General features: G+C 37.3%; 1 protein-coding gene across 1 annotated transcript in view; it reads left to right on the top strand.

The window, feature by feature from the left end:
• LOC125075883 (E3 ubiquitin-protein ligase MYCBP2) overlaps positions 1–16,074 on the top strand; it is an 87,011-nt gene extending 70,937 nt beyond the window's left edge. Inside the window, exons 40-74 of the mRNA XM_047687713.1 lie at positions 955–1,048; positions 1,126–1,190; positions 1,863–1,954; positions 2,321–2,408; positions 2,618–2,737; positions 4,130–4,301; positions 4,437–4,583; positions 4,795–4,941; positions 5,026–5,125; positions 5,209–5,306; positions 5,386–5,565; positions 6,304–6,531; positions 6,784–6,971; positions 7,063–7,216; positions 7,366–7,604; positions 7,684–7,815; positions 7,919–8,142; positions 8,700–8,811; positions 8,940–9,173; positions 9,252–9,366; positions 9,460–9,644; positions 9,729–9,881; positions 10,035–10,205; positions 10,388–10,501; positions 10,849–10,937; positions 11,048–11,255; positions 11,423–11,595; positions 12,137–12,326; positions 12,431–12,691; positions 12,859–13,044; positions 13,214–13,321; positions 13,550–13,747; positions 14,642–14,800; positions 15,038–15,146; positions 15,276–16,074. Of these exons, the coding sequence (XP_047543669.1) occupies positions 955–1,048; positions 1,126–1,190; positions 1,863–1,954; positions 2,321–2,408; positions 2,618–2,737; positions 4,130–4,301; positions 4,437–4,583; positions 4,795–4,941; positions 5,026–5,125; positions 5,209–5,306; positions 5,386–5,565; positions 6,304–6,531; positions 6,784–6,971; positions 7,063–7,216; positions 7,366–7,604; positions 7,684–7,815; positions 7,919–8,142; positions 8,700–8,811; positions 8,940–9,173; positions 9,252–9,366; positions 9,460–9,644; positions 9,729–9,881; positions 10,035–10,205; positions 10,388–10,501; positions 10,849–10,937; positions 11,048–11,255; positions 11,423–11,595; positions 12,137–12,326; positions 12,431–12,691; positions 12,859–13,044; positions 13,214–13,321; positions 13,550–13,747; positions 14,642–14,800; positions 15,038–15,146; positions 15,276–15,397 (5,355 nt within the window). The 3' untranslated portion in view covers positions 15,398–16,074. The remainder of the gene's footprint in view (positions 1–954; positions 1,049–1,125; positions 1,191–1,862; positions 1,955–2,320; positions 2,409–2,617; positions 2,738–4,129; positions 4,302–4,436; positions 4,584–4,794; positions 4,942–5,025; positions 5,126–5,208; positions 5,307–5,385; positions 5,566–6,303; positions 6,532–6,783; positions 6,972–7,062; positions 7,217–7,365; positions 7,605–7,683; positions 7,816–7,918; positions 8,143–8,699; positions 8,812–8,939; positions 9,174–9,251; positions 9,367–9,459; positions 9,645–9,728; positions 9,882–10,034; positions 10,206–10,387; positions 10,502–10,848; positions 10,938–11,047; positions 11,256–11,422; positions 11,596–12,136; positions 12,327–12,430; positions 12,692–12,858; positions 13,045–13,213; positions 13,322–13,549; positions 13,748–14,641; positions 14,801–15,037; positions 15,147–15,275) is intronic.
• Positions 16,075–20,861: the final 4,787 nt, after the last annotated feature.

Below are 20,861 nucleotides of genomic sequence, written 5' to 3'. Positions count from 1 at the left end.
CTTTGTCATTCTGCGAAACATCATTGTACGCGAAAATTAAATTCTCATTAGCTATGTAGTGCAATTAAAAGTTTATTTTATTTATATCGTCTTAAGATGTTAAAAAGGTACTTTATTGTACACGGTGATTTGCTTATTGGAAATATACGAGCCATAATTGAGGTTTGTGTCGAGACTTATATTTAGTACTCGAGTCTTGAACTTCACACTTACGCAAGCAGTTGCATGTGATCGGTAAAATGTTATATGTCGACCATGACCGATCTTTTTCTTCGGTTAGATAAACGACGACTTATTTTTCGGTGTTAGTTTCAGTAAGAAGACAAGTTCTTTTTCCACTGAACTAGCTAATCAAAACACAGGATATTTAAATACTCAAAGTGTATGAACACTCAATTCGATACGACTACATAGGGTGTAGAAGGATAATTCTACATGAACTCCCTCACAACATAAACGTGCACCCTCTATTAAGAAATTAAGTATTCAAGAAGTTCTATATAAGTGTAACTAATTTTAAAAAAAATGTTAAGGAACGTTTGTGTGCGAAAGTTTACTATACAATTAGTGAGTTTATGATTGATAGCACTTGAATTAAACGATCGCCTCCTGAATATTTCTGTTCATATTCAATATATGTATATCAATAGTTTAACAAAAAAAAGACCCGCTGAGTTTCTTTCGCCGGTTCTTCTCAAGTCAGGGTGTTCTATTTTCCGAACCGGTGGTAGTGTTTAATTTGACTATCAATAAGTAAGTGTAATGCTTCTATGTATATTGAATAAAATAAATTTGAGTTTGAGTTTGAGTTTGTGACTTTTATATTCACATTTCTAGAATGTCAGTCACATATCCGGTGTAGGCGTTGCAATACAACCAACATGATACAATATTGATTGTATTAAATAATTAAATGGCAAAATTTAACTTCAGTTGTTATTTTATTGTGACCAGGAGGAATACACAGCGAACTATGAAGTGCTTAACGAGGCTCGATCGTTGCTTCCTCTGTGGCAAGAAGAAGAGGCTGTACCCGCGCCGAGCAACGGTAAATATAGCATTTTGATTATACTAAGACGTGTATTTGTACTTAATATATGTTATCATATGTTATTGTTTCTTCAGTTCCAGATCCGATTCCAGAGGAACAGCGCTTCCCTTTCTCAATACAATGTGATCTCGCTAATGAGGTAGGTTTATGATAATTATACTCTTTTAAATGATCGAATATTGACATATACGTCATAACCAGAATGAGAACTTCATTTAAAGCCATTGCTTTTTATAATTAATCAAGCTAATAATATCTTTACTGATCTTATAAATGCTAAAGTACTCTGTATGAAACAAGCTTGGAGTTCAAGGAATGGCATAGACTTCTTTTCTAAGGCTAATACCTGATGATCAACATCTATAACGCGAGCGATGCCGCGTGCGACAACTGCCATGAAATGTAACCTAAGCAGACCAACTAAAACTATACGCCGGCGGTACTTGCTGAATTATTTTATTCGTTCAATATATTCTATTATTGAGCAAAACACTATTTTTCTTTAGATATGAAAAAGTTTTGATACAATCTTCTTATTTTTATTTTACATTATGGCTCTCGATATATTTTATTTTCAGCGCTAAGACTAAAAATTATTTAAATTATAATTATCTACTTGAAATAAATAAAAATGTAATATCAAATTCTAACACAGAAAATGTTTAGGTTTTATATAAGACGATGAACTGAGATGGGAGCTCTTACAGGGGTATCTATTGCGCTTCTCTAACCAAAACAATTGAGGACCGTAACCTAAAATTTTTATCATGTTTTTAGGTAACTAAATAGTAACTGATCTATGATTTTACAGAGCGACGAAAGCAGCAGTCCGTACATGTTTGGAGAGCCAAGCAAGCGTGGGCGTCTCCTGCGCAACCAATCTACTTCTATGCCTACCCCAAGGTTTGTAACCGACTCCGATTTTTCTATGATATAGTTCGAAAGTAAAAAAAACATCCCGTATATGTTGTTGGACTGAGGCTTCCTCTTCCTTTGAGGAGTAGCATTGAAGTTTATTCAACAACGTTGTTCAATTCGAGTAGGTTGACTATACATGTAGCAGAATTTCATTGAAATTGCACACATTCAAATTGCCCCACGTTATTTTCCTTCACTGCCGAGCACGAGATGAATTATAAACACAAATTAATGAAAATGCAGTGCAGTGCAGTGCTGGATTTCATTTGAAAGCATTTTAATAATTTTGTTAAACTTTAAATTGTATGTACATGTGAATATTATATTTATCTAAAGTACGATTGCCACCAGACGCATGCCGCGTCGCAACAACGGTAACAGCGACGAGTGGTGGCCCATGAAGCACTGCTCGAGTGACAACGTAGCGGCGATGCAAGAGGTATTAATCCTATCAACATTGTTAACTATTATTGTCGTTGTTCGTATAAATGGAAACTGTCCGTAACAGAGAGACACCAGAAATAAATTATCTTAAAACAACTGAACTGATATATAATTACAAGTGCATGCAATAATAACAATATCGAAGGTAAGTATTCGAAGTTTATTGTTTTCTTTAAAAAAAATGTTGTATTAAATGCGCTTTAGACCGATATTCTGGAGACAAAGGAAGAAACAATGGCGGGCCGCGTGGCGCAGACCGGCACGCAAACCTCGCCCGACAGCGTCGTCGAAGATGTCGTTAATGCTCACTATGACGCGCCGAAGGTTCTTGTTATCTATTTTTTTTTTTTTTATTTATTCAACCTACTTTAGTTCACCTAATGCACATTATAATATGTTACTTTCATATTCTTCAAAAAGTCTTGTTCTTATGGTCAAGTGAATTAGTATTTACATTAAACATATTGGGCTAGAAAATATATAAAAAAAAAACTATTTTTTGGATATTAGCCTGTTTTATGTTTAGTATGTATGTACGTCTGTTCATTTGCTTGTGTATATATATCAGCAGGCATCGCACAAAAAAATTGCATCAAGTTTGTCTCTTACTTTCGCAACATTTTAATATTGAATAAAAGTATATATAAATTTAACTTGTTAGCTTTTATTAAAAAAAAAAGATATATGCGCTTTTTTGCCAAATTCGGTTAATATCGCTATATATGCATCTTTTTGTGCTTCTGGTAAAACTTAATAAAATCCCTCCAACCGCTGTCTGAGGATTTGTTTTAAAGATTATGTAATGTTCGTTTTCTTTGTTAACTCAATGTGCACCGGCGTCAGCTAATTGGCTTATCAATGGTCTCTTTTAAAGCTTAAACATACGCTTACTTATTTAGTATAAATAAATTAAAATTCGACTTGATCACCGTTATCTAATTACAGCTACACCCTGTAAAATGTTATAAAATTGTAATCTCCAAGACGAAGCAAGAGTATAAGTGTACCAATGAATGACATTAATTTCATTATTCGATTCGATTGCAATGTACAGTGAAAGTTATTTAATTTCGTGCGTACGGTTCACTTTCACAAAATTAAACTGGATAAGAATAACGTCCCTAAAATGCGATCTTGGGTTAGATTAGCAACGTCTAAAAATATAATAAACGTTGCTCTATGTTGAGTGTGAGTTGGCAGTGATAACGAAAGCGTCGTGTATCCGCGTATATAAGCTTTTAATAATAAATTAATACATTTATTGGAATTGATCAAAATTAATTTATTTGGTTTTACCCGAATGCCGGCGACATACATACATGCAATGTTTGTTTGAAAGTGATAAATTTGCAAACTAATTTACAAAAAGTGAATAGTTATAATTTTATTATAATTAGTTATCCTAATTAGCTTTCCTAAATAAATATATATTTATTAATATTTATTATTTTGGCTTGTGTTTGTTTTACAATTTAGTATCGTAGAAGTGTTAGTTGATCTTTCTTTGAAGTTATCAGCAGTTGGGGAAATTCCTACCGAAGACAAAGTCAGGCATTTCTTTTAAATCGATTTCAGCATTTCTATAAGAACGTTCAACGAGGAGGTAAGTAGAGCAGTGAGCAGGTTCGGACAACAGAGCCGAGCAGATACGAAGCAACAAATAGCTGATGCGATTTTATTAATGTAATTTTTTTCGAAACATATAAATTGGTGCAGGAGTGGAGCCCTAAACGGTTGTCCTGGGAGCATTTGCGTCCGTCGCGCAGTCGACGTAGCGCGTCGCCCCCGCCTTTGCCTGCGCGGAACGTGCCGCCACGCAAGTTCGCACTCAGTCCCGCGCAGGCTGAGTGTCTGCGTGCTATTTTCGCTGCACTACTCTGGCACGAAGGTAATAAATTGCATTGCAATCAGATAGTAATCGCTAATGACAACTGTAGTGGGTAGAGAATTGTATAGTGTAGGTATGTTTCAACGAGTATATTGTATGATAACGTTCAATGCCGCCTTCATTTTTAATAATTAGGTATAGTGCACGACGCCATAGCTTGCGCCGCGTTCTTGAAGTTTCACCCACAGCTGCCCAAAGCAGGCGCACGTGTTGTGACACGACCCCCACATGACACACCTCCGCCAAGGCCCCAGCGTCACTCCGTCGAAGTATCTAATGCAGGTGTGTAAAAGTACGAATATTAAGTTGTTCGCTCGCCATTCTAAAACAAATAATAAACAAGAGCATCCTTTTTACTTAAATATAATTGAAAATATATTTTTTTTTTGAAATACATACGTATGCGTATTATAAATATTTTATATCAACTCTACAAGGGTTAATTGAATTGCGAATACATGATGTATACTTAGACGCTTATATCAAATTACAGGACAATATTTGCATATTAATCCATCTCCACTGGATACTCTGACGCGTTCCGGCACCGAGTTACCGAGCACAAGTCGAGCGCATATATCTGAGATAGACGCCCCTATTCGTGAGGAGGAAGCCGGCGCTTCGAGCGCCCCTGATACTGGTATAAGTTGCATCAGATACATTTTACTTTCTCTCTAATTATATTATTTTTATAAAATTTAAATGTACTGACGTTGTATATCAGCTCCGTCTGTGGTGAACGTGTTGCCGCCGTCTTTGCGTGCGCTAGTCGCGCTCTGGGACGCACTAAACGATGCCGATCAACTGATTGTAGCTACTGATAAGTACGAAACTAATTTCAATATCAATTTAATGCAATAATTGTCCTAGCTGCTTATTTTAGTAAACGTTTTGTTTCCTGTCTTAGAAATAGAAAAGATCTCATCGAAAAAAATGAAAACGAGGACTCAAAACTGGTAGTACGCAAGAAGAGAGATTATAAATATGGAAGAGCTCCGCTCATGGGTAAGGTTTTCAACATGCAATAATAATTAATGCGTACTTTTGATATATGATTTGTTGTAATAGTGTTTCGCCTCGGCAGTTTCCTGCGAGCTCTGCGGTGGTGGTATGGTGCCTCCGCCGCTAGCGGCACATATGCGACACATGCACCCCGGTTGCCGGGCGCCCACAGTCCGCGGATACGATCGCTGCGGACAGTACAAGCAGGCAGACTCCTTTCCTAATGATTCGACCTCGTCCGAGTGTGGACAGCTTTCTCAGGGTTAGTACTAAAAAAGTATATTTCGTAAATTATTACATTTAGATTGTTAAAGTAATTTATAATTAATTATAAATTATGCTGTTTCTGAGGAACCCACAGCATTACAACATTATCAGCCTTGTTTTAACTCCTAGTTTAAATTACAATTATAAATTACAATAAAATTTTCACTCAATAACAATTTTTACGACATGCACTTACGAAGCAATGGCATTGACGTTGGTGCCTTTTTTTAAAAGTAAATTTAGGAATAGTGACACTGTGGTGATCCGTGATGATATATCCCAATGATATGAGTAAATATAAAGAAACCTTAGATTTAATCATTCCATTTTAATTGCCAGTAATCTACTATATTACACACTACGATTACAAACTGTTCTTGTATTCCAGTGAGAATTTAATGGGAACTTCAGAAACGGAGCATAAGTTTAAATTTTTTATTGTACTTCACATTTTATAATGAAGTAATCAATAGTTTGAATATAATATTAAATATATAAAAAATATAGTTATCTATTGTCATTTTGAAGTAATTAGGATGCCCCTCATATTTTTGTGATTGTGTTGTTTTTCGATATAATTTTCTTCATTACTTAATCTATTGTTATTTTTTATCTTAACTTGTTTTCCTATGGCGTTTCTTTTCCAAGCTATTATATTTTTAAGTACATTTTCTCTTAATTATATTTTTATTTTTTTCTTTACTCTTTATTTCGATCCTCGCAACCCGCACAGACCTTATTGGTGTGAAAATTCGAGCTACCTTAGTAGCGTACCAATTGTGGTACTTGTACTGCGAGAAATGCCGCGAGCGCGCGTTGAAGGCCATCGCGCGTCAGCGAAACAGACTGGGCCCGGAGGACGGTCGTTTCGGCTTCGAGCGCGCCCCGCCCGATATCGATCACCACACCATGAGAGACAACGCCACCTTCCTGCTCGACCTGGCACCGCTCATCAACTCAGGTATCGTACTATGTCTCATTTTTCAAAATTTTTTATGTAGAGGATATGTATTAAAAGGCAACGTTTCACTTTAAATCGCTTATTATAGAAATTTCTATTTATTCTCAATATGATTTTTACTCTCCAAGTAAAAGAGTAAAAATCATAATGAAGAGGCCTATGTCCAGCAGTGGACAAGTATGAGCTGCTGCTGATGATGATGATTTTTACTGTCCAGTTAGACGTGCATTTAAATTGTTTATTATATAACAGAATCATCAAGCAGTTCTGGTTGGCATGAAATAGGTGGACGCAGTCCGCCCACGCCACCTGGCAGTGTATGGCAGCCGGCGCCGCCATTCCAGTGTCTACCGGCTTTAGGCGCTGCGCCCAAGACCGCATCAACCGTACCCGATACCGCAAGATATCATTCGCTAGGAAGACCACCGCCGGCAACTTCGGTAGGTGCCAATTACCATTTAAATTGTATTGTGTTTATGCATAGATATTCCATTTTAATACACGTATTATTTAACTATTTGTGTTATTTAGGACGAGATACCGTCAACGTCTGGTAATGCTGGTGCCCAGTGGGCGCGAGTGCCTCGCTCCGTGTCTATGGGACAGGCGGGAGGGCGAGATCTCGCAAACGCGGCGCGTCCACTTCAGGATAACATCGAGCCAGACCCACAAGAAACACTTTCCGGTAACTAACCAAATAAAAAATAAATAACATAATGCTTTTATTCATTTAAACAACTGTTGAAATGAAAACAATTATGAAGTGTCAAAATTAGGTAAATGATGCAATAGCTTCTGAAGTATATTATTAAATGAAAACAATGTTTTTATTAGGAGTCGGCTCGTCCCTCTTAGCCCAGCCAAGCGCAGCTCTCCAGAAACTAGTTGGTGGGGGAGAGTGGGCAAGTGAAGGTTGTGCGGTCTCAGCTTTTGAGTCACCGCAAGTTGACCCCGATATGATCATGCGCAGTCCAGTACTCGCCTTTATCCTTGCCAAACGCGACCTCCCATCTTGCCGACAAAAGATGGATGCTGCAGTTCGAATAAATACGATCAGACAGTACGCTTTCGAAGTAAGTATAATTATACAGAGCTAATGTCATGTATTGTATTTCAACGTTTCTTTTTTTAATTCTAATATACTCTTCAAAGGCACTAAATTGGCTACTACGCTCGACGTCTCAACCAACTAGCGTGCATGATGTCATGTGGTGGTTTTGCAACGCGCTCGACAAGTTCGCACGCATCGTTCCGCCGCCACTCTCTTATGATGATAACAAAGAGGTATTACTTTGTTTTCATTTAAATAATATAAGTATAATATATTATAAAATCTATCACAAAACAGTAGTATAATGATTGTGATGCTCGTCTTTCGTATTTAAAGAATACGTGCAATGACTGGAGCCGGTACCCGACTCCGACGGCATCGGCAGCAGCTATATGCCCTGGCGGTCGAGCAGCGCGGGGTGCACGCGCCGCCTTCCACGCATTCCTCGGTTCTGTGAGCGCTCTGGCGCCGTCGCTACCGCCTGCCAGCGCTGCAGCGCTACAAGCCGTGCGCTGCTGGGCGCTTCACTACTCGCAGCACGATAGATCATTCTTGCATCGGTTAGTGTTTTAAATTGTAAAATGTTTGTACTGTGAACTGATATACGAGCAAAGGTTTTTATTAATGTACGCTTTTGTTGACTAGTAATCATAAGACATTATGTTGGTTCATAGAAAGTGACAATCATTCAGTTCTGGCTGCCAGTTTTAATAGTAATCGCGTGCAACTGCATCTTAACCGACGACTTCGGGTTCAAACCCAGGCAGGCACCGCTGAATTTTCATGTGCTTAATTTGTGTTTATAATTCATTTCGTGCTCGGCGGTGAAGGAAAACATTGCGAGAAAATCTGCATGTGACTAATTTCAACGAAATTCTGCCACATATGTATTCCACCAACCCGCATTGGAGCAGCGTGGTGGAATATTCTCCAAACCTTCTCCTCAATGGGAGAGGAGGCCTTAGCCCAGCAGTGGGAAATTTACAGGCTGCTAATGTAATGTATGTAATGAATCTGGAACTGTGGTAAAACATAAATTGAATGTTGTTCATAAAATACATGAAAATGATCTGTTTGCTAAATTATGCGTGTGAACTGTTAATGCCGCCGGGATCAGATCGCAAGTGTTTAGTGTGATAAGCAAGATCTTGTCACATGCCGAAGACAGCGCTTATGAGGAAGGTTTGCTTGGTGCTCTCCAAGAGAGTTATCATAGCTATCTCACTAAGGTATTGTTCTTATTTATCTATTTATAGGAATACAATAAGCTGAGAAACCTATTTCTAAAAAGTAACGTTTCATAGACCTATGTGTTGGTAATCAGGTTAAACTAATATATAAATTTCCCAATTTTTAGCAACAGGAGTTTATATGGAGTTGCCCCGATGTTACTGGCTGGTGTGAAGTGAGCGTTTCGTCGCGCCCCGGAATGGCAGGCGCTTTGACTGACGGCAGCACCGAGACCTTCTGGGAGTCGGGAGACGAGGATCGCAACCGAGCTAAATGGATACAACTCTTATATTCCGGACCGTCTCATCAAGATCGACCACATATACTTTGTGTACACGTCGACAATACTAGAGATACCGTGGTAAATATAATATAAATTATACATTAATGATAGCAAAATCGAGTTTAGTTTTTTATAATCTATTTTTTTTGTTTTTAGAATAAGACCTTGTTGATGACATTCTTGTACAGCGGTGGATCAAGTGACATGACTCATATGCAAGATATTGAAGTCGATCCTAAGGCGGCTACTTGGGTTTGCTATACTTTACCAAGTAAGTATTCATATTGGTTTTTAGTTTTAGACACTTAAATAACTGAAATATACCCGAAAGTATCTCTTCTAATATATATTTTTTGTTAAACAGGATCATCCACTTCTTCAGTGCGTTTGCGGTGTGAGCTTCGCGGACCAGAAGGTGCTGTGCGCGTGCGTCAGCTACGTGTACTCGGAGCACCCATAATGGACCCTGAGCCGCATTCATCGGTGCATCCTCTACATTCTTTGGCGGAGAGAGATACACTAAGAGTGTTTCGATTGTTGACGTCTCAAGTGCGTATATTATATTCGAAAACATCCGACTTGAAGAACCAAAACATCCATGAGCGCATGTGAACAAATATATTTACTGCACAGGTTTTCGGAAAACTTCTGGAATGGGAGCAAAGTAGCAGCGAGTCTGGCGAGGGCGGGACAGCCGAAGAGGCAGCAGGAGACGACAGTGATTTACGGGAACACGTTGTTGGCATCCTATTCGCTGGACACCAACTCACTTCACTGCAGCGACAGGTTAGTTGTAAATCATAAAAGAGTTCATGTTTGATTTATTGTAAAATAATATGAAAAAAAGGAAATTAATTGTAATTGAAATGAAGTGGTTTGAATGAATTTAATGTTTTGATTAATTTTGCTAAATATTCGTTTTGTGTTTACTAAACGCAGGTTATGTCGCACATCGTATTCGCGATCGGGTGTGAAGCGGCCCGAGTGCGCGACGACTGGGAGACTGCTCTCCTTTGCGCGGAGGCGGCTGACCGTGACCCCGACGAGCCACCACGGCTGCCTCTCGTCCACCACCAGCAGGACAATTACTGTTTTGAAATGCTTTCGCTGGTTAGTTGTTTTATATTTTTATACCACTTAAATATTAGCAATATATAGACGAACGTTTATTTGTGGCGATCGAGGTGTACTTTTAAGTAGTATATTTACTTATAAATTTGTCAACTTAAATGCTAAAAAGTAATTTTGTGTCTTTAACTCCATGTCGATTGTTTCTGTTCTTGTTAATATAGTTGTTGGCACTCAGCGGTAGTGCTGTGGGGCGCGCACACCTCGCCCAACGAACGGAGCTATTAGCCGATTTGCTGGCTTTGTTGCACACGGGCAGTGAACGTGTGCAAAGACAAGTAATTACTTTTACTTTTGCTAAGGTTGTTTAGATAAATAATCATTTATAAATCTTATTTTGTTCTTGATTCTTAAAATTAAACGATCAAAGCAAAATATAGTCAAATATATATTTTTTATGAAGAATACTAGCAATGCCTCAAATTAATTAAGGTATTAGTAATATTCCTATTTACCCCTGCTTTTAAGTTTATCACTTGTGTTAGGTTAGGAGGGGGGGGGGGACAATAGCCCAAGGGGTCGTAACTATTTACATCGCTAGGCGGCCCGTAAACCATTGCGCTAGTGACGCTTCGCGTATATAAAATAATAGATTTAATTTTTTTTTTATTTTTTTTGCGTAAAGGTTATATCATTACTACGCCGGATGATCGCTGAGGTACCGCCGCAAAAAATGTTAGCGGCGCTAAGTTATGGTGGAGACATAGCAGTTAGGTAAGATAAAGTGATATTGTGTTACAATACTATTCTAGATTTCAGTTATGTTAGTTATGTGTTGCTGATTAAAACAATGACTATAAAACTCGAAAAAATAATTTGTACAGGATAACACTACTGGACCACTTAGTGTGTTACGTTGGCAAGGCAATCACGGTACAAGTCAAGGTGAAAGGTGGAGGCACTGTTAATCCCGGCACAGTGACCTTAGGAGGCAGCGTCAGCCCCGTCCCACCACAGGTCTGGTTTATGCGTGGCGAGACTACCAAGAAGCACGCACATCTTGTCGTCAAACTGCTGATAGATATGGCAGAGGTAAGATATTACACACAATGATTAACGATTAAATCAAATATTGCATGTTTTTTCCCGACAGTAATTAAACTTACGTCGCTTGGGACATAGTCCTACGTTTTTTATATCCTCATAGTTGGTAATTTAATTTTTTACTTACTCAGATTTACGTAATTACGTTTTCGCAGGATAAAGTATCCAGTTCTTGGGGCATGGAGACACGCTCCGCTCTGGTGCAATATGTGCGTGGAGTTGCGTTAGTTGACGAAATGGATCGTCGGCCCCCACGCTGTATTGCATCGGCCGTCGTCTGGCAGGCATTGGCATCTCTATGTGTCTGTGACCACCACCATATCGAACTGTGAGATTATATAACTTTTTATTCGTTTTTTATATTATTTTGTGTTATTAAATAATCGATGTAGGTTAGGAGGAAATATCTTTTGGAAAATATTTTATCTCAACAGTTTCTTAGCCAACCGCACAGTTTATATTTTTGTACTACTCAAGTATGTTGCATGTTCGCAAAAACTCTTTTTTATTACTCACATTTTCCGATGAGACAGCGGTCGGCCACGACTGGCCCAAAACTTATTCATACTTTTGGAGGCAAGGAAGCTTAAACAATTAACTTCCAAATTTTGGAATGCTATTGAAAAGTTCTTGGCGAATTGAAAAACCCAATGACTTTTTACTGAAGTAAAACGGGATTTGAATCTAGGACATAAAGATGTATACTTATGAGCTAGTTACTAGATTAACGAGTAAATATAGTATATTTATAATATTTAATATAATATAATCTTAAATATAATTAGTGTTTTTTACTTTCAAATTGTACTATAAGTTTAGTTGTAGTACAATTTGAAGTAAGTTTTGTTATTTAAAATAAACTCTCGTAGTATAAACAGATCAAACGAGAGTCGAGATAATCGCGGTCGGGATTCTGCTGCTGAAACTAGATCGCATTGTACCAATCACGATGACGGTTCTACGCTAGCAGTCATCGAGTGTCGTTCATGCGGTCCGTTGTGCGCAGAGTGTGATCGTTTCTTGCACCTCAATAGGGCTGCACGCAATCATCAACGACAGGTGAGTGAAATTATTAGTACTTTAGATAAGCTTTTTATAACACGAGATAAATTTGACGCATGGTTTTATACTATTATTGAATTGGTGAAAAACTTATTCGATAGATATGCAAAGAGGAAGAGAGCGCCATCCGCATTGACATACACGAAGGCTGCGGGCGAGCCAAGCTCCATTGGCTACTGTTGCTCGTAGATCGACGTACGCTCAAGGCACTAGTTGAGTTCCGCGGACTCGAAGGCGCGGGGACTGTACCGACTGAGACAGAAGGTAGCGGAGGGCTGGCTGGCACGTGTCGCTTCTGTGGAGCAAGGGGAAGTACTGGACTACTGGCCATAGGAAATGTTTGTGCCGACCAACAATGTCAGGTAAACAATACAATAATACAATTTATAAAAATTATTCAATAAATATGAATCATCCTTTAGATTCGATAGTTTTTTTACCGTTTCTAACTTTATAAATATTTCGTTAAACTAATAATTTAATATTATGTGTAATGTAAATAATTATGTATATATCTTGTTACGAACAGGAACACGGTCGGGAGGCCTGTACTCGCGTGCACAGTTGCGGTCACGCATGCGGAGGCGTACGGGATGAGAAAACTTGCCTGCCGTGCTTGTTCGGCTGCGCCGGTTGTGAATCGTTGCGGCAGGACGCAGACGACATGTGCATGATTTGCTTTACTGATCCACTTCAGGCTGCGCCCGCTATCCAGGTAATAAAACTTATCATTTAATGTATGCTTGTAATTTTTTTTCATGATTTCTGTATCAAATTACAAATAGACACGACACGACAAAACTAACGAAGATATTTGGTTAATTTTTGAACTTACTGCAATATACCCAAAAATATTTCATTTAAACTGTAAACAATTGTTCCAGCTGACATGCGGGCATGTGTTCCACCTGCACTGCTGTAAGAAAGTCCTGGCGAACAAGTGGGTCGGGCCCCGCATTACATTCTCTTTTTCGCAGTGTCCTATTTGCAAGGTAAGTTGATTAAAATTACATAGAGAGGTTTGTTATAACATGTGTCGATTGAGTGGAGTTGGATCAGTTTTAAATAAATAACACAAAAACGTCCAAAGACACTTGATATTTTGATAATTTAGCGTTCGAACGATATTTTAATGAGTTTTAAGTCTGGATAACATATAAAGTGGTAACATATGTGATATGATTAAAAGATTGTAACAGTTAAAACAATTGTACAAACAGGAGGATATGACTCATTGGACTTTAGAAGAACTTCTGACCCCGATACGTCGACTGTCCGAAGAGGTTCGTCGCAAGGCGCTGATGCGGCTTGAGTACGAAGGGCTGGCGGCGGGCGGCTCTCGCGGCCGCGCTCAAGAAGATCCCGCCACATACGCCATGGAACGCTACGCCTACTACGTCTGCCACAAGTGCGGCAAGGTTACCGAAGTCGTTTTCTGTCTTTTATTTTGTAATATTTTATTTTATGTCGACTCACATTGGTTTCGTTTGTTATCTTCTTGGCTTACTGGCGATTGATTTCGACGCAGTTTTATTGAGTTATCATACTTCATACGTTTTCTTGATTATTGTTGTTCTCTGCATGGTTATAATTATTTTTCTAGTAATTAAAGTAATTACTTATAATGAAGTATCTTATCTAATTGTTTTGACAGACGGGCTAGTGATAAGAAACAGAAAAAATCACATATATAACAGTCGGTGGAACGATGGAATGCGTTATTTAAATTAGAATTAATTTTTTTAACTTATTTTCCTAAAAAGAGTTATAACAGCTGAAGGGACCCCAACCACTAGCCTCAGAGACCCCAAGCAAAAGGACCCCAGTTCGTAACAATAATTACTATCCTACACTGATCTTTAATAAGGATTTTTGTAATCGATATTTGTAGCAGTTACTGCCTGTTATTCGCGTCCCTACCGTCCGACCGACGTAACATTGTACAAGCGTCTATTATTTTCAGTGTTTCTATTTAAATTTTACATAATATATAATAGAAAAAGTCTTCATTTTCGGATAACGCTTGAATCTTTAGGAACTTTTGTATTTTAAATATTTTTGCAATTTTTAAAATCATTAAATTAAGAAAATAATATGTTCGTCATTGCAAAGTTATGTCGATCAGAAAAATTTACATCTGTCTAAAAGATCAAGCTATTTTGTACAGGGTATAGTGTCTATATAATGTTATATTGGCAGATTATTCAATACAATGGATCTTTCTAATAACGAGTAATTGTGATTACTGTTTCTACGCATAAACAAATCTGGTATGCTGCATTCCGATTTATTAACTCAAGGAACGCGTTCAGGCGTACTTCGGCGGCCTGGCGCGCTGCGAAGCGGAAAGCAGCGGCTGGTGGGAACCGACGGAGTTGGTCTGCGGCGCATGCAGCGATGTTGCGGGCGCGCGCACGTGTCCGAAGCACGGCGCGGACTTCCTCGAGTACAAGTGCCGTTACTGCTGCTCCGTCAGTATCAACCACCACATACCACCCACACTTGAGTTTAATGTATTCGAAATCAAATGTCTTTACAACACGATTGTAAACACATTGAAGGTGAAAACGTTTCATCGTCCGTTTAAAATGGTTTTGAACATACCGAACATACATTACTTCATTCGTCTTCATTCTTCGACTGCTTTTACAAATATGTCGTAATCGGCTATAATTCAAATCTATAAAAACTATACATCAAATTGGCAGGTGGCAGTATTCTTTTGCTTCGGGACGTCGCACTTCTGCAACTCGTGCCACGACGACTTCCAACGTGTTACAAACATACCCAGACATTTATTGCCGCAATGTCCCGCTGGTAATTTAATACATTTTATCATTCGGAAAAATTATTCGTTAAAATTTATATGTAAAGCAGTACAATTTTTATATAAGTTAAAAGAGACTTTATAAATCCTTTAACGATTACGTGTAATTTTTAATTCAGGACCCAAAGGGGAGCAGCTTCCCGGATCATCCGACGAATGTCCACTCCACGTGCAACATCCGCCGACGGGCGAGGAGTTCGCTCTCGGCTGTGGAGTCTGTCGCCACGCACACGCGTTCTAAACCACCAACAATTGTTCGGTCGAAATCCATATAATTTGCACACATTAATGTTTCGTCTTAGCAATACTACCATTTTAATGTTAGCCGAAAAGAAAACTTAACCATCCCGAACTGACAGATTTTGATCGGAAATACTAGCTTACCTTCACTCATTGAATTGTACAAGACCTAACCCCGGGTAGTAACAATTGGCAATAAAATATTGACATCTTTGTGTTACCGAGCAAAGTCCTCGGATTGAAATCCTACGAAGTGATCAACTGAAATAAAATATGTGCATAATATAGTCGTCACGGTCTTCATTCTGCGCAAGCGCGGGGAAAAGAAGTGACCATGCGCTTGCCATTGGTAAAACTTAATTTGCCTGAACATAAAGGATAATATGTCTTTAATGATGACTTATGTAAAACCACTGAGGCGATTGTTCCTAGTATCAATTGTATACAATCACCGACAGCAATTTATTTACAATTCGGTCGGTATTTGTTAAATATTTAACCGATATAATTAGTTAATAAATATGTTAGTATTGCGTTTTTTGACGATGCGTTTTGGAAGATATATTTATAACTGTCCAGTCACGATGAGTTTTATAATTTTAATTTAATATTTAAGCAGATACGTTCAGTTGAAGGTGTGTTTTGGTTTTATTCTTAATATTTTTAATATATAAGAATTAGTTGGAGAGTTATTTATTAATAAAATATTATGTATTTAAATTGAATCGAGGCTCTGTGTTAGTTAAATAGTTATTCATTTCGTATAAAATAAAGCTTCATCGATATTCTCACAGCTTCCATCGGCAATCACAACGTGGACTCGCTCGTAGTCGACACTCGTGACCGAGTATACTACTCATAGATATTAATTGTATTTAAGCAATCATCGAGTAGGATATTAGGAGTAAATGTTTTAAATGCATATTTAATAATATTGTTTTCTCGATATACGTACACGTATTATGCATTAAATATACGTGTTGTTATTATATATATGAAGCAATATTATACACGGTCACTAAATATGAGAAGAGGAAAACGCGCACATTCAATCAGTGAGATACACTTTTGTTATTATGAAATATTATTGTAACGAAAAATATATATAGTAGAACTAACATAAATGCTCTTGTGTTATAATTGATGTCTAAGATTGCTCATTCATTGCTCTTTTAAAATTATAACGGCGTGCTGTTTCATGTTCCGATTCGAGATTGTTTTTTTTTTTCACTCAGACCGTTGTATGCCATTTGACAATTTTCGATTATATAATACTCGTGCCAAGATCTTGCAACTCGTAATAATCGTCTTTGAATGAAATCACTTCTACTCTCTCTCTCTCTCTCTCTCTCTCTCTTTTAAGTCAAAGAGAATAATATTCAGAAAAAATGAGTTGTCAGGGATTATAACATTATGGTATTTCTTTGGTTTAGAGATATTTCACAGTAATATTATATATGAATATTCAATAACTACGCAGATATTAAATTGCGGCAATGAGTGTATCGGTTTTATGTATTACCATATATTCCTATAATATGTAGTAGCTGTAATAGATATTAATTAATCGATGTTGTAATATCCTGCCTTCTCTGTATAATCTTGTTTTTGATTGATTTTAACATCAATTCTGTATTTATAAAATTAAATTCTATTATATTTTGTATATCTATAGTTATGATGTTACTTTTATTGATAATATTATTGTTTGAACTACTAGGACGAGGCGAGTCTGTAGCGAAAAAAGTTCTGTGAGAGTGTAACCGATACGATAATTTTATCAATCGTTACGTCACGTTATTGAGAGCCACCTCGTGCATATCTGACTCTATGTACTGCGGCGTCGTCTGAAGTCATAAAGGTTGCATGCAAGGAAATTCTAGAATGTATAACGGAAGCATTAGAAATAATATGCACCACGATTCGCATTGTCTACTTCGTTGTTTTATGTCAACCTGTGTTTCGGTTTCACGTGTAATTGAATGTCGTGTCATCGTAATAATAGATATTGTAATGATTTAAACTACATTACTGTGTCTCCTCAATAGGATCTCATGTATCAATAATATCTCCATGAAACATACAGGTTTAGAAAATTCCATAGTGTATTGCCTTCGAAGGCTGTTTCACATAAAATGACGATACTATATATTATCAGCTGACGAATTGGAGAAATTATTGAAACAGCAATAGACTAATACTATCTTTTAATATTGATGTGCTATATCAATGTATGTAAGTTTTGAGAAATTTCTCCTCGTTCGTGGGCGGAGCCTCCTTGTAACCATGGAAACTGATAAGAGAAAGGAATTAATGCGTGGACCTCTAAACTATACCGCTCTGGTAAATAGTCAAAATTGTCTGAACTATTACTCATCTATAACTTAAACGTAAAAATACTTTCGGCATATGTAACAAAATTATTTTTAAAAAAATCACTCACGGAATATATGTCCTGCTATTATAATATTGGGTGCACCTTAGTCTTCTATGTAATGAATGATAAATAGGTTACGGAACTAGGTAAGAAATTTTTCAGTAAAGCTTACAATACGTACTGTTTTGTTTCATTTCCATTGCATTCATTTCCTCGGCCCTCAGATGCTCGTATCCTAAGATATTCAGAGAGTTTGTCAGTGGCCTAACAACAAGAAAAAATAATTTTAAACTTTAATAACAGACGAATTTGCGAATATGCATAAATTTGATTTCCCGGTCTATAATTTTATCTTCTACTGCAGTTCTATTTTTTTCTAATATTTAATTACAGTCTTGATATATTCATTTAGTTTTATCTAAAAAGTTTACATAATTATCAAAAATCTTAATTCGAAAGTAATCCTGAACTTTGATGCAGCTTATGAGTCCATCAGTGTATTATTCGCATGCTTGACTTATTAAACAGAAATATAATCGCTCGCCATTATACATGATATAAATATATGTAGCTTACAGCCGTTGTTTAGTATAGCTTATTGCGTTGCCAACGCAATCAGGGATATTGTAGCCTAGTTCCTATTATATTTTATTTTAAATATTGGACATCACATACATTACTCTGATCCCAATGTAAGTAAAGGGTGTCCCAAAATTAACGCAAGATTTGAATATGCCGCCATTTGTGCAGTGAAGTGTTGGCAACCCTGAAAAAAAGCAATTTGACAGCTAACAGTATAGGGTTATTAAAAATGGAGCGTTACACGATAGAACAACGTGTCTTCATTATTAAAGAATATTTCAAAAATAATGAAAGCTTGGCGGCTGCAGTTCGAAAATTTCATACAAAATATGGTCGGAATAGTGTTTTAACTTCGTCAACTGTGAAGATATTAATTGAAAAATTCATGGAGACTGGATCCGTTGGAGACGCCAAACACACTGGTCGTCCAAAAACAAGCCGTTCAAATGTGAATGTCGAAGTGTGTGCGTGAGAGTGTTGCTGACAATCCAGGAACCTCAATTCGACGTCGTGGACAAGAATTGCAAATTTCAAGAACCTCTCTACAGCGTATTCTCACCAAAGATCTGTGTCTTCATGCTTACAAAATTCAATTAACACAACAATTGAAGCCTAATGACCATGCACAGAGAAGAGAGTTCGTTGAATGGATTATTGAACATCAACAAATGGTCCCTGATTTTTCGAGCAAAATCATCCTAAGCGATGAAGCACATTTTCATCTTGATGGCTTTGTCAATCGCCAAAATTGCCGCATTTGGGGTTCGGAGAACCCACATGTGATTGTCGAAAAACAAATGCATCCACAACGCGTGACTGTATGGTGTGGATTTTGGGCTGGAGGCATAATTGGGCCATATTTTTTTGAAAATGATGCTGGTCAAGCAGTGACTGTTACTGGTGCTCGATATCGCGACATGATTACACAGTTCTTTCTGCCAAAATTGGATGATATTGATGTGTCCAATATGTGGTTTCAACAAGACGGTGCCACATGTCATACAGCCCGTGACACAATTCAATTACTGCATGAGACATTTCCAGGCCGTGTACTCTCTCGTTTCGGTGATCAAAATTGGCCTCCTAGATCGTGTGATTTAACACCATTAGACTTCTTTTTATGGGGTTATTTGAAATCACAAGTCTATGTCAACAAGCCCACAACCACCCGTGCATTAAAGGAGGAGATTCAACGCTGCATCAACGAAATTCAGCCACATTTATGCAGAATGGTCATGGAAAATTTCAACAAAAGAGTGCGCATGTGCATGCAAAGCCGTGGAGGCCATTTGTCCGATGTGTTATTCCATACATAACCCTATCTTATGTACTTTACGAGTCAATAAAAATATAACTATCAAAAGACTAAAAACGGCGTTTTCTATTTAATTCAAATCTTGCGTTAATTTTGGGACACCCTTTAGAACACAACATAGAAAACTAATGAACTTTTTCTACATCGACACGGCCGGGAATCGAACCCGGGACCTCGGATGGCGTACCCATGAAAACCGGTGTACACACTACTCGACCATCTTAAATAAATTGTATTATTATTAATATATTGTATATAATTGTAAATCATCTATTTTCTACTCGACCACGCAGGTCGTCATTTTCTAAATGTTGTTATTTTTTAGAATTGGTTACGTCAAATCTAACTTAAATAAAATTATAGTGTAATATTGTATAAATAAAAAAAACATGGAATTTATTTCACTTGCGGTCGGAAAATAAATAAAAGAAAAAAACGTAAAAATAAAAGAACGTAAGAGATTGTTGGGAAAAGACGTCATTAGGCATAATTTTTCTTCTGACCAAGAGTCTTCATTTAGCAATATATTATCGATGTTTAAAGAACCAAATTATCGTAAGATACACAGGATGGAAAATGACATTGGACTTTTACTATCTGAAACAATACCTGTTTCTCGATTTGCTAAAGTTAGTTCTGTCGATTATTTTACTTTATATGGAACTAAGGTTTTGACTTTAGGGTATGGCGTTACTATAGATTCTAATGGATCCTACGCCGATGCTCTTAGTGTCAACAAGCTATTGCAAGTTTTGGATGCTGTTATTATTAAGTGTGCATCGAAAAAAATTGCACCGGCATTTTGTTTGGTTGGAATTTGTGGTCTATGGCCTACTTCCCGACCTGGTGACTCCGGTGAGCCCGTATTACATGTATCTGGTATTGTCGATGTTTGTTCAGGTAAAGATTTAGAACTACCAAAAACGAGATATAATAAAAATGAAATGATGAATTATAATATGAAACGTAGAACTGTTGCAATGTTCACACGTGGAAGTAGTTACGTAGATTGGATTTCAAACGTAATAAATTCAAATTCGCTATAAAAGTTTTATGATTTACCTGAGGTAACGTTCATATTTTTATGTAAAGGTCTTTAATTCTGGTAGTGTATAAAAAATGATCTTATTATAATAAAAAAAATGTAAACTGAACTTATTGATTTGCATTATTTTTGCTCTTTCATTACTG

This window comes from Vanessa atalanta, chromosome Z, assembly GCF_905147765.1.
Source record: "Vanessa atalanta chromosome Z, ilVanAtal1.2, whole genome shotgun sequence".
In the NCBI taxonomy this organism is placed as follows: domain Eukaryota; kingdom Metazoa; phylum Arthropoda; class Insecta; order Lepidoptera; family Nymphalidae; genus Vanessa; species Vanessa atalanta.
The sequence above is the reverse complement of the archived record's forward strand: the minus strand, read 5'-3'. Positions and strand labels throughout refer to the sequence as shown.